The sequence below is a fragment of the Aulonocara stuartgranti genome (genome assembly GCF_965226115.1).
Source record: "Aulonocara stuartgranti genome assembly, chromosome: 1".
Lineage (NCBI taxonomy): Eukaryota > Metazoa > Chordata > Actinopteri > Cichliformes > Cichlidae > Aulonocara > Aulonocara stuartgranti.
Window position 1 is genome coordinate 1,795,763 of NC_138939.1, and position 13,499 is coordinate 1,809,261.

At 48.0% G+C, this 13,499-nt stretch overlaps 1 protein-coding gene across 5 annotated transcripts in view; it reads left to right on the forward strand.

Moving 5' to 3' along the window:
- bnc1 (basonuclin zinc finger protein 1) overlaps positions 1-12,784 on the forward strand; it is a 72,057-nt gene extending 59,273 nt beyond the window's left edge. For 4 of the 5 annotated variants that reach the window (XM_082540158.1, XM_082540157.1, XM_082540156.1 and 1 more), the window contains 4 exons: positions 3,013-3,115; positions 5,125-5,360; positions 7,607-9,651; positions 10,650-12,784. In XM_082540158.1, coding sequence (XP_082396284.1) covers positions 5,151-5,360; positions 7,607-9,651; positions 10,650-11,454 — 3,060 coding nt within the window. In that variant the 5' untranslated portion in view covers positions 3,013-3,115; positions 5,125-5,150 and the 3' untranslated portion in view covers positions 11,455-12,784. The remainder of the gene's footprint in view (positions 1-3,012; positions 3,116-5,124; positions 5,361-7,606; positions 9,652-10,649) is intronic. The other variant, XR_014277740.1, reaches the window with a different exon arrangement.
- The last annotated feature ends 715 nt before the right edge of the window (positions 12,785-13,499 follow it).

A 13,499-nucleotide genomic window follows, 5' to 3' on the forward strand; every position in this document is an offset into this window, starting at 1 on the left:
CGACAGCACGCTTTCGTTTTGTCGTTTATTCGATGCCCCGTGCTGTCACGGTGCTAATCGAAGACGTGTAACGTGGAGGCGGAGGCGGAGGCGGGGGTTACACTGTTGTACGATATAAAGAAAGTGACACCGTGTTAACTTTAGCTTGAAGAAGTCTGACGGGGACGCATCATTTTGTGCAATTAGTCTTCTTGTCAGCGGCGTCATTGATGCGTGCGAGCAGCTGCCGCTTTGTTGTGACAACAGCAAAGAGAAAGGGATGGTTGCGGCGGCGGGGAGGGGGGCGGAGAGTTGGTGGGTTCTTCTCGGTCACTGAGAGCGGCGGTAGCAGTGGCCTGCCCCGCGCTGCCATATTTCCTCCTCCACCTCTCCTTCTTCTTCTTCTCAGGAACTCATGAAGTGACTCGCTAATTAAGATAAACGACTGCAAGCACTGGAATGTGTGTGTGTGTGTGTGTGTGTGTGTGTGTGTGTGTGTGTGTGTGTGTGTGTGAGATTGAGATGTATATTAGGGGGGCAGCAGCAGGGGGTGTGTGTGCACCCACAGCGAGACGGGATTAGACTAATTGGGCCGTGTTGGGTCTCGGCGCTCTGTAATGATGGGATTATGTTGCTGAGAGATGAGCAAAGGGGTTTTCACACCTCGCCGCTGTCCCGAGGAGGCCGCCGTGGTCCTCGGGAGGTAAAACCCAACATAAGAGGCCGGCGGAGAGGGTGCAGACAGGGTGGCAGATAGGCGTCACGGGGCCGGAGGCCGGAGCTGCCACCCCGCGCTCAGGTAGCTGCCACCACCTTCACCTCGGTCTGTTTATTCGTCCTAACGATGCGAGGTTACCGCGAGGTGAAGGACGAACCCAGCCTCGAGCGTAGAACTGACTAAACGAGGAGGAGGAGGCTCCTTACCCATCCGCCCACGCTCTTCCTCCTCGTGGAGAGGGACCGGGCTCTGGTGGAGATGAGCATGCTGCTCATGTATACTAAACCCCTGCTGATCATGCATTATAGATGCGGAGGGAGAGAGGTGGCGGAGCGCAGCCACCCCAAGGTTTTCAGCGTGTAGCGCTAACAACAGCGGCTTTGATCATAAATCTGATGATGCTCCTCCGTTCAGATATGACTCTTTTTTTGTTAGAGAGCAGGAAGTGGAGTCATTTTTAGTGTAGGGCTCCTCTCTGCAGGTCGCTGCACAGTCAGCAGCTCCTCAGAAAACTGGACTCATTATTGTCGTCATCACTTCCTGCATCTTCATCCCATTAGCTGAGGAGGTAATGGACAGAGCCCTCTGAACCCTGTGTGTGTGTGTGTGTGTGTGTGTGTGTGTGTGTGTGTGTGTGTGTGTGCACACGCACGCCTCAGGCTGTCATTGATTGGTTTTGTAGTCCAGGTGTGTCCGACCTGCCCGGCAGGCCTGCACACACACACACACACACACACACACACACACACCTGTGCTAACAGGGCAAACCACGAAGTGATGGGGGAGAAATCACCAAAGGCAGTCGTGCTCCTTCTTTCAGTTTCCACGGGCAACTTGGCGATTGTACATTTTTTATGTAGCTTTGTAAGGAGAGCGAAGCTGCACACACACTCACACTCACACACACACACACACACACACACACACACACACACACACACTCACACACACACACACACACACACACTCTCAGCACTTCTTTTTTGCCTTGACTGCGTACTGAGGTGGAGGTTTGTTGTCGGGGTTCCAGATTCAGATCACGTTTGCAAATTTTCTTTTATTTAATAAAAATTTTTGACACCCAAAATGATCTTCATGTGTTTTATGGAAACACTGACGGATTTTTAAGGCTGGACATAAATTACTCTAATTACAATTAATCACTTTTCCTGCACAAACACAAAAACGTGTTAAACAGCATGTTTGTGACTCTGCTGATCTGCTAACCACATTATGAAAGGAAGCGAACTTCATCATAAACCATCAGCCAATGATTCAAATCAATAAAGACTAGAATAAAACATCACACGAACAGCTAAACAATCGTCGAGCTGGTGTGCAGCACAGGAGGAGTTTGCTGCTAAACCGACCTGACGAGATCCTAAAATTAATTCTAAAAAACAGAAGGTTTTATATGTATGTGGCACATTAACATGTGAATTTAATGTGACACTAAGCACAAGAAGGCTGCTGGAGAGCACCACAGCTCTCAGGTGCAGCGCTCACCTGGTTTCCTCTGCAGCCACAGCATCGCTGCATGGACAAAACCAAACACTGCACAAATAAATACTTTATGATTATTGTTGTTATTGATGTTATTATTGCCACCTGAAGGTCAGCAGAGAGGAGGAGACTCAGGGTGACCGACTCGCTGCTTACCTGGAATCTAAAAATAATGCAAATGTAACAATAATCATTTTATTCACTTGTGTCAGTTTTTCCTTCGTCTTTCTTCTCATTAAAAAAAATTTGCATTCACTGTAATTTTAAATGTTTCATTTTCACAGTTTTGATAATTTTGCTGATTTTTCGTTTTTGACACTTTGATTATTTTTACTGCCTTCAACACCAAAAATAAACGCAGCGCTCTGACGCTTATTATCAGTCAAAGCTGCCATTAAGTGCCTGCCTGTTAATTCATTAGGAACTTTAAAATGTGTTCAATGCTTTTTAAAACCTGCAGCTGATCATCTCCACGCTCTGCTGCTCAGATCTGCTTTGGTTTCTCTACCAGTCATTTTAACCCCACACAGGTGTTAAATTACTGGTGATTTTCTGTAAGAAATACATGAAATATTTTTCGTTTAGTAATTTATAAAATTACAGAGAGGCCTTGACATCAGTCGTGTCGGGTCTTGATGTCAGGAATTTGGCGTTTCTTCCCACATCCAGTGTGACTAAATGTGTGAAAGGCCTCTGCAGTGTTTTAATGTAAGGAAAACCGTTCACAACACAGGAAAAGAAAACCTGCAGTTTATCTGATTCTATCTGCTTTCATTGTAAAGAATTCTGTGTGTGTGTGTGTGTGTTGACAGGCTATCTGCTGCACTTTGGTGAACTGTAACTGTGACAGCTTCAAGCCGGGGAAGCTGAAGAGGAGGCAGTGTGAAAACTGCAAGCATGGCTGGGTGGCTCACGGTAAGACGAGAGTTTGTCGTTATTATCAGTCAGAAATCTTTGATTTAAAAAGCTTTCACACTGAAATCTGAATCTATTTATCTGTGTGCCAAAGGAATCTAATTTCTAGTTTGCTGACAGACTCGCAAATAAAACCATTAAAATGGAATCAAGAAAGTAGCTTCCTGTTTTTAGTTTTATTATTTTTCAGATTAACTGTAAGTGAAACGTGCAGCTGTGTCCTGTGAGACGATAAGATGTGAGCTGTGTTTAAAAATTTAATAAAGAAGAGCAGAGCACCGCTGAAGTTCAGACACAGTCGGAGGCTTTGAGCATCAGATGGATGCTGTAGTCAGGGAGATTCTACGACCACGCGGCGTTTAAATTCAAACAGAGATGCAACATGAAGTGTGGCTGCAGAGCTGGACAGTGTTGTTCACATGGACGTGTTTAAATAAAGTTAGAAAAGTGAGCGCAGCGATGACACTGTCGCCTTTACACAGACCCAGGTTAAACATCAGGAACCGTCACAGAGAGAAAACCTGCGTGTTTAACGTAATCGAGTAACCCGCGGCGCACGGCGACATGTTTGGCCCTCTGCCTTTGTTGGCGTGCGTGAATCCTGAACTTCACGTTTGCTGACTCGGGAGAAAAAGTGTTGATTTTAATGATGACACAGAACCCTGAGCTCCTCCCTGCAGTGCATCCCAGATTACTCCCAGCTGGTGTCTGTCATTCGTCCTCACATAAATAAGACGTTTCCAGGCCCTGCAGACACAATCGGTCTATTTAAAAGAAAATCGCAAACAGAAAATCAAAAATAATTCATTTTTCTTGACTGAGGATTTTATTCACTAAATATTATTTATGCAGCTTTTTTTTAAGTAAAAGCACGAAGTAAAAAAAACAAAACATTTTTTGAGTTCTCACAAAGGCCAGAAAAGTGTGATTTAAGTACTTAGAGTAACGCCTGGAGTCACCTGAAGGCTTTTTGTCTCAAGACAATCACTCATCACTTTATTGTGATACCGTCTGAAAATCTGGAGAACTGGAGCTTTCAGATTTAGGTGAACCGAAGCTTTAAAAGTCCTTTAGAGTCATCGCTCTGTGGCGTAAACACAGAGGATGATGGTGGACTAACAGGGTGACCGCAGCGGGATTTTAATGATCGCTGAAGCTCTGGAAGTCAGAGTTTACAGAGCGAGAGTCACATTTATTTCCTGTAATTATTCTAATGTGTCCAACACTCTGCTTGAATCACCATCATTTTGTGTTCTGATGATTATTTCTGCTACACAGACTTGAATGCTGCGTTATTCCCTCCAGTTAACATCGTCCAGTAATACCCACTCTGTCATACACACAATATAGAGCACGAAGTTAGAAGCCAAATTTCTAAAGGACAAAAAAGAGTTCAAATAAAAAGTGAATGACATAAAAATAAATAACTAAAGAAGTTCAATAAATAAAAATCTAAATAAAATGTAATAATACCGAATAAAAACAAGCAAAATTAAGGTATTATAATAAAAAAGCTAAATTAAAATTTAGTTAAATAAAACTTAAATTAGAAATTATATATTTCTTTAAACTAAATAAATAAAATGGTAAATAGAAAGAATAAAAAGTAAATTTAAAAAGTAGTAAAACGATCTAACAGGAAATTGTTCGGTGAATGAAAACAAATAATAATAATAATAAAGGTTAAGTTGCTGAGCAACCTGAAGTGCAGTGAACAGATTTTATTTGTTGTCCAATATTTAATGAAGATTATTGTTTATTTATTTTTCATTCTTTTTCTTTTGTTCCTGTTTTTATTTGATTTGTTACATTTAGGCCCAAAGATTCGATCAAAAAAATATTAATAAATGCTTGAACTCAATTTAATAATGCAAGCGGAGTGAGAGAGCGGACAGGAATGTGAAATGTGAACATGCAGCAGCACAAACACGCATGCAGCGCCCAGGCGGAGCTGAACTCTGTGATCTCAGATTACTCTAATCTGTTCAAACGTGACCCCTGTGTTTCAGCCCTGAGCAAGCTGAAGGTGCACCACATGTACCAGAGCAGCCAGGTGGAGATCGTCCACTCCAATGTGGTGTTCGACATCTGCAGCCTGATGCTGTACGGCACGCAGGCCATCCCCATCCGCCTCAAGATCCTCCTGGACCGCCTGTTCTCCGTCCTGAAGCAGGAGGAGGTGATCCAGATCCTGAACGCGCTCGACTGGACGCTGCAGGACTACATACGAGGATACGTGCTGCAGGTGAGCGCTTAGGACTGAAGAAGCCTCGGCTGGTGTGCGCGACATTTCAGGAAAGGTTTGATTGAACACGTTAGCGTTCAGCAACGGTCTGCGGCACAATGCCACCTGCATGTGTGGCTCATCAGTCAGGGGAGCAGGGATTCGATGATCAGGTTCACAAATTGATCGTGGTTCATGTTTGAATATAACAGTAAGCTTGCACATTAAAAACATGTGTGCCTGCTGCTCCTGTGGACACCTCATGAGTGACAAATTTAAGGACACCTGTGCTGCATCTGGCTGCAGCTGGAGAAGCTCTAGAAAGACTCTGTGAGTGAGAAAGAAGCCTTCAATCGTCGGTGTTCATTCAGTTTAAGACTTCAGTTTAGCTGCCTCCAGGGTTTATGCTAAGCTAAGCTCAGCGCTCTTCTACAAAGAAAAGTTCTATAAAAATTAATTTAATAATTTTACAAAAGAAATCAGGATGGGGGACGTTGCTTTACTGCTGATAGCCACAGACTCTCCTTACAGTCGTATTCTGAGTGTATCAGTTATCTTCTGCTGGAGCCGTTTAACACGTTTAACAGAGCGGCTCCCCGAGACTGGAGCCTCTAGTGGATGTTAGAGGAAGTGCAGGCTGATGTCTGACTGTTCACTTATTTTACAACAAGCTGTGCATTTCTTTGTTAATCGTAACCATTTGATAAGCACAGACATGTGATCTCTCACCCCAACCAATCACAGCAGATGGCCCCGCCCCTCCCTGAGCCTGGTTCTGCTGGAGGTTTCTTCCTGTTAAAAGGGAGTTTTTCCTTCCCACTGTCGCCAAAGTGCTGCTCATAGGGGGTCATATGATTGTTGGGTTTTCTCTGTATGTGTTATTGTAGGGTCGACCTTACAGTATAAAGCGCCTTGAGGCGACTGTTGTTGTGTATAAATAAAGTTGAATTGAATGTTATGTAGCTGGTAAAAGTGTTAATTTAATTAGTTTAATTAGAAAGCTGTTGGATTCAGTTTTGTTGTGGCCAAAATCTCTTTCGGGGAAACCTGAAATAATCATCTACAACTTTGTGTACTGCATGTTTTTGAGTGCATGGAGGAGATGAGCGTCTGTGAGACAAGAACGATTATTTCTCATATTATTGGTCATGCATTACGACACAATATCAATGCATATTTTTAAATATCACGCCTTCATTTCCTCCTGTTTTTCCAGCATTTTGTGGACTCGGGTTGTGTTCAGACTCAGTTTTTCGGCCGCCGCAGTGACGAAAAACAAAGTTAAAACACTTTCCTGGATAGACGTGTGAGCGGGACACCTGAGAAACACCACCACAGCCCGCGAGTACATGAAGGGAGAGACTGAAGGAATTTCTGAGGAAGGCGAGGGAGGAGGGGGAGTCAGAAAATCATGGTTGACGCCAGGCAGGAAAGGGCGGGGGGGTGCCACGGCAAAGCGATGCCACGAGCGGTGCCCCGCCGAGGCGGTACCACCGGGCTCGGGGAGGTCTCCGAACTGCCCGCTACATTTGTAAACATTATGTCTTTTGCTCCAGATTTCCTCTCAAGCCGGCGCCAAGCCGGCCGGGTCCGAGGCTGCAGGCGCCGTGTCAGGCGCGCACACAGATCTCACTTCGATTAGTACATCATCAAGTATTCAAGCTGGGCTGCGTTTAATTCATGTTAGCTCATCTAATGGCGAACGTAGAGTCAGAATCCTCGACAGGCACCCAATGAATGCTCTGTGATGAAATATTAATCGCGGTTATGGCACGAAGCTGCTCCTCACTTTCAAAGACCCCCAAACTCACATGTGATTACAGCCGGGCTGAGGCAGAGAGGACCCGCTTGATCAATGCACGGCGCCTTCTGCTCCCCCCGCCCTCGCCGCAGATATGTGTGTGTGGTATGTTGTGCACGTATTTATTTGCGCTCGCCTTTGGGAGTGTGCGCGTGCGTGTGTGTGTCCTGCCGATGCAGAGCAGGCACATCCACATGATTTAAATGAAGAGAAATGACCTGCGAGATGAAGCGCTGCGTGTCTGCGTAATGAGCTTTCTCGGGGTTCTGCGCTGCCCGCTCGCATTAACACTCCATCTGATTCCTTTATTTAGCCGCCCTGCCAATCTGCTTTATAAGGTGTGTCGTGCAGCCCACTGTGTGAATATGTATGAGCAAGCCAGCAGACACTTTTAATGCCGATGATGAAACCGCTCTCTCCTTTCTTTCTCCTACTTCCTCTGCCCTCTCCTCTCTTCTCTCTGCAGGATGTCGCGGGGAAGGTGTTGGACCGCTGGGCGATCATGACGTTCGAGGAGGAGATCGCCACGCTGCAGCAGTTCCTGCGTTTCGGGGAGACCAAATCCATCGTGGAGCTGATGGCTCTGCAGGACAAAGAGGGCCAGGCAGTGCTGGTTCCCAGCACCCGCACCAACTCCGACATCCGCACGTTCATCGAGCGAAACACCCCCCGCACGGCTGCCAACCTCTCCGCGTCCAAGACCGATAAGCTGAGCGGCAACAGCATGCACCACTTCGAGAACTTCATCAACAGCATGGCCTTCATGCTGCCGTTCCAGCTGCTCGGCTCTGTCCCGGCGCCGTTCCTGGGCTCGCACACGGGGGCGATGCAACAGCAGCACCAGCAACATCAGCAGCACCAGCCGCTGTGCCGCGGGCCGATGGAGCAGCAGGGCCAGCGGCAGGACGTTCAGGGGCGGGACGGTCTGCTCAGGGACAATCACCCCTCTCTGTCGCACCCGTCGGAGAGCACGCTGCTCAGCTCCGGCGCCATCTCGTTCTCAGCTGACCTCAACCGAAGTGGAGACAAGCCGACGGACGGCCTCTCCGCCAGCACGAAGATCGAGGCCGAGGACTTCTCCACCAGTGACAATTACTCAGACGGGCCCTCCACACCGTGCACGCCGTCCATCAGCTCCGACGTGACCCAGATGTCACCGGAGAGCAAACTGCGCTCATTGGACAGAAACGGGAGCGGCGGTGGCGTCTCGGGAGGCATCGCCGGAGGAGGCTCTCTGAAGAAGGGTCGTGTGTTTTGCAACGCCTGCGAGAAGACGTTCTATGACAAAGGCACGCTGAAAATCCACTACAACGCAGTGCACCTCAAGATCAAGCACAAGTGCACCATCGAGGGCTGCAACATGGTGTTCAGCTCGCTGCGCAGCCGCAATCGCCACAGTGCCAACCCAAACCCACGCCTCCATATGCCCATGAACCGCAACAACCGGGACAAAGACCTGCGGAGCAACTTGTCCGCTGACGAGAGCTCTGAAGGAGAGAAGAGGCCTGAATACGGCACCCCCATCTCCATCTGCTCTGCAGAGAGCCAAAAATCGGTGTCCAGCTACATGGTGAGCCACATGGACTCTGGCTCCAAGCTCCACAGCAGCTCGTTCCCCAGCATGGGCCAAAGCGGCATCCTCTTCCCCAACTTAAAAACAGTCCAGCCAGTCCTGCCTTTCTACAGAAGCCTGGTAACCCCGGCTGAGCTCGCCAACACCCCGGGAACGCTGCCCTCGCTTCCTCTGCTGTCCTCCTCTGTGCCCGTCAAACCCCTCACAGCCCCCGAGCCCTGCACGACTGACCCGATACCAAAGAAAAAGTCTCGCAAGTCCAGCATGCCAATAAAGATAGAAAAGGAGATGGTGGAGCGAGACGAGCAGGATAAGGAGAGCAGCTCCGAGGATGAAACTCCCTTACACGGCAGGGACAAGGACGAGTGCGACGGTAACAAAGAGGAAGGACGTCTGTGCACAAGACAAGCTGGGGAGGAGAAGGAAGCCAGAGATGCGTACCAGGGCAAAGACATGGAGAGAGAGCAAAGTTTGGAGAGAGAAAGGACAGAGAGGGAGGACAAAGACGACGGCTCGAGGCTAGCCGAGACGGGCGTCATCACCTGCGCGTCCTCCCCCTTCGAAAACAGGCTGATGGACAATCACTGTGATGACAGCTCGCTCTGCCAGGACCCAGAGAGGGAGGACCGCGAGCACGGCCTCAACAAGATGTCAGAACTCAAGTGGGACGACGGCGAGCACAGGCTGACGAATGGCGGCGGCCTCCAGCTCACAGAGAGGGAGGCGTCCGATGGCTGCGGAGATGACTACGGAGACTCGGGGTTATCTCACCTCGATCCCGACGCCGTCCTGCCGCACCACTGTGAGATCTGCAGCAAGAACTTCAAAAACCCCTACAGCGTCAAGATGCACTACCAAAACGTCCACCTGAAGGAGATGCACATGTGCACGGTGGACGGCTGCAACGCCGCCTTCCCCTCCCGCAGGAGCAGAGACAGGTGAGAGGCGCTCGATTTCTCCTCCTGACACAAGTGCACGTTCGAGTATTTATAAACAACAACAACTTAAAGTCACAAAAGTGCAGCCTGCATGTCTGTGCAGCACCACGTCAGGTTTCTGTATTCATGAATCTGTAGGAAACGTTACAAACTGCATCTGTTCGCACTGACGGTGCAGCTGAAAGTGCATCTGCTTTAGCAAACTGTGTCCTCGAGTCTCGTCAATCAAAAACAGAGTCGGGGTTTGGCGCTCACAGGGTAAAGACTGTACGTGTGTGATGACAGCCTGTTCTCGTGCTGGCTGCGTCTCACAGATACAGATCGATCCATTTGTACTTATATAGCACCAAATCACAACAGCAGTCGCCTCAAGGCTCATTATAGTGTAAAACATCAATAGACAATCAGATGACCCCCTGTGAGCTAGCATTTGGTGACAGTGGAGAGGAAAAACCTCGCCTGCTCAGATTCAAGCTCTCGCTCTTTGAAAGGGGACAGTTCAGCATCACCATAGCGACAGAACAGCAGTGTGACCTCTGTGGGAGTTTTTCTTCCCCGGTGTCGCCTACTGCTTCCCCCTGACTGTTGGGTCTTTACTGGATAAAGTGATCGTTGCTGTGTTGTATTGTTTTGGTGCTGAATTGAACTGAACTTCCATCAGCTAATAGCAATTCTACATTTCTGAAGGTGCTTCTCACTTTGTACCCAAACCACAGCAGAGGGCTAAGAACGCTGCCCTGCGTTAATGTTTGAGGAAAACAGCCACAGTCACCTGAAATCTTGTCACCTTGTTAAAAACACTGAAGACACTTTTTATCCGAACCTTCCAAAAGTGATCCAAACTCGGATAGCCCTCTCTGTCAGTGCGATGTGCGCTCGCATGCAGACGGACGCTCATCACTCTTTGTGCAGCTGCAATAACAATAAATGTTTCACATGAAATTTTGAGGTAAACTGACTGAAACACTCACAGTGTCATTTTTGTTTGTCACCCGCAGACACAGCGCCAACCTGAACCTGCACCACAAGCTGCTGACCAAAGACTCCTTCAGCCCGGCCAACGCCCTCTACTCTCACGCCTCCCTTTGTCGAGACAGAGACTCTGCCGGGCTGGAGTACTGCCAAGAGCAGCGGGACCGAGACCCGCCCCACCGGGATCCGAGCGGCCAGACCTCCGTCATCTTCCGAGGGCACAACCGCATGGGTCTGGTCTTCCCGATGAGCAAAATGTCCACGGCTCTGGACAGCGCCGAGGCGTCTCCGGTGGGAGAGACTCAGAGATTGGGAGGTGGGGAAGGCGGCGTAAGCGGGGAGGATGGGGCAGTCCTGGACCTGAGCACCTCATCCTCTGCCCCGCCTCGTGGCAGCGCTCAGTCTTCCTGGGACTCAGACGGAGCCGGCAGCGAGGAAGGGGAGGGGGCCGAGGAAGACGAGGAGGAGGCGCTCCCCGTGGAGGACAGCGATGAAAGCTGCGATGGGATCGGCGTGGGCAGGCCCGGGGGCGACGAGCTTGCACTCGAAGGGGGGAGGACCCTGGGCTGTGGCGAGGGAGGACAAGGAGGGCTTCAGGGAGGTGGGGGTGGATCTCCAATAACGTGCCACGTCTGCCAAAAGGTCTACAGCAACAAGGGCACATTCAGAGCCCATTACAAGACTGTCCATCTGAGACTTCTTCACAAGTGTAAAGTCCCCGGCTGCGACACGTCGTTCTCCTCCGTGCGGAGCAGGAACAGGCACAGCCAGAACCCGAACCTCCACAGGAACCTGGCTGTTAGCTCGGGTTCCCCCATGGAACAGGAGTAGACCTCAAAGGCCAACGTTTACTTTGTCCAAGTTGTTCTTTTGTTGTTTTTCCTGGGCGCGTAATAAAGAAGGCTCACCCGTTAGCACTTTGGAAACATCACGCCGTCATTCATCCGTTACTGTAGGCGAGAAAGGGACGAGCAGAGAGGAAACCAAATTCATTTAAAACAACCAAAACCTGCGCAGGTCAGCCAGTTGGTTTCGGCGTCGTGCTGATTTATTTTGGTTTTCCTTTGAGCCCTTTAAAAAAACATCCGTGTGGACTCAAGTTTTCCTTGTGTTGTCGAATCCTGCAAGTGTTTTTTCTCTTCCAGTGTTTCTGTCGTCGGACGTCCACGTCTGCCCCGTGAAGCCGTAGTGAAGTAACTCCTACACTCGTCGTTTCACTCGTCCCAGCAAAACAGTCTCTGTTGAAAAGCTATCGTGTTGTGAGGTAGAACAATAAGTTATTGTACGGTGTTTCTATGATCTGTCTTCACTGTTCTCTTTGTTGCAAACTGCTAATGTTGACCAAAGATTTCTTCTCAGTTCACAGTTGTGTGTGTGTGTGTGTGTGTGTGTGTGTGTGTGTGTGTGTGTGTGTGTGTCCGGACCCTTCGTGTTGTGGGAGGGGTTATGCAGTATTAAGAGGTCCGCCTGGTCTTCGCCTTCATCGTTTTTAACAGCAGTATTCAGGCGTGGGCGTGGCCTAAAACAGTAAAATATATAGGAATGTTGACTGAAAGGGTGAAATCCTGTTTTTTGTTGGTGTTTTTGTAAAGAAATGTTCTCACGCAGCCAGACTTGATGTTGTTCGCGTGGTTCCTTGCAGTAACCTCACCGACTGGACAAACGGCAGAAAGATGCCACCTCTGGAGGCAGGAAGGATGTACTGTGAAAGAGTCAAACACTGAGAAATAATCAAGACAAAATGCAGTTTCTGAATCTGGCCCTTTGCCCTGAGCACACCTTACACGAAGAGCCGGAAACAAAATGTTTGAGCTGTAGATTCTGTGAATAATTTGTGCTGAAAGACACCAAAAGAAAAGAAGCTGTGTAAAATGGAAGAACTTCACCACTAACATTACGTTTCTTTACGTGAACATAAACACTGTGTTGTACATTCCTGATTTGGTTTACTGTCCTGGTTTTGCTCGGTATTCTGCATATTTCCTTTCAGTCTGTATTTAAACGCGATGGCTCAGATTTAAGGTCGCGCTCGTCTGTTGTTTGGATTCGTTCATATTAAAAAAAGAGCAAAAGCCGAGACATGTGGATAGATGTTCATGTTTCTTTTGAATTAATGTTACAATATTCATTCAGTTAAATAAAAAGCCATATGTTTGCAAGACTCTGGTCACTTATTTTGAATTCCTGCATTAAAAACATGTCGGTCTGTACGCTGCACAAGCTTTTCATCAGGTCACTGAAAACTACTGTTAACGAAACACAAGATTGAGAGCATCAGGACACTCTCAAAAGTCCCAGAAATATTTCTGTGTCATGCAGTGATGCAACTCCGGAGTTGCAGCTTGTTAGCTAGCTGCTCCACATCGACTGCCGTCTGCGACGTCCTTCGGTCATGACGGGAAATCTCTGAAGAAATGAAGAAATAGTTGCAAACTTTATAGTAATAACCAGGAACAAGTAATTAACTGTAAATTATGTTAATTCATGTAATATTATAAAATCAGAAGAAAAAACTGATTCAGTGGGACTTTTTTTCTGCTGTAAATCTCAGATAAATATAACATTATAGCGCGTAGCTACAGAATCACCAGTGTTACATTGACACTACAAAGGTGTCTGTGTGTGTCCACTGTTGGACACGTGCTGGTTTTCTAACACTGGAAAATAACTAGAAATGCTGGTAGTTTGTGGACACATGTAGACTCTGCTCTACTGGAGATTTTGCAGTGTGTGACTTGTAAACATTCAAAGATTGAAAGAGCTGTTCTGTGGCTATGAATACAAAGTGGGAGCGCACACTGGACCAGAGTCAGGAAGCCTGATTTCTCCTGCTGACTGTCGGCGTCTGTGTGACGTCACAGCTCAGCTGGGAGACT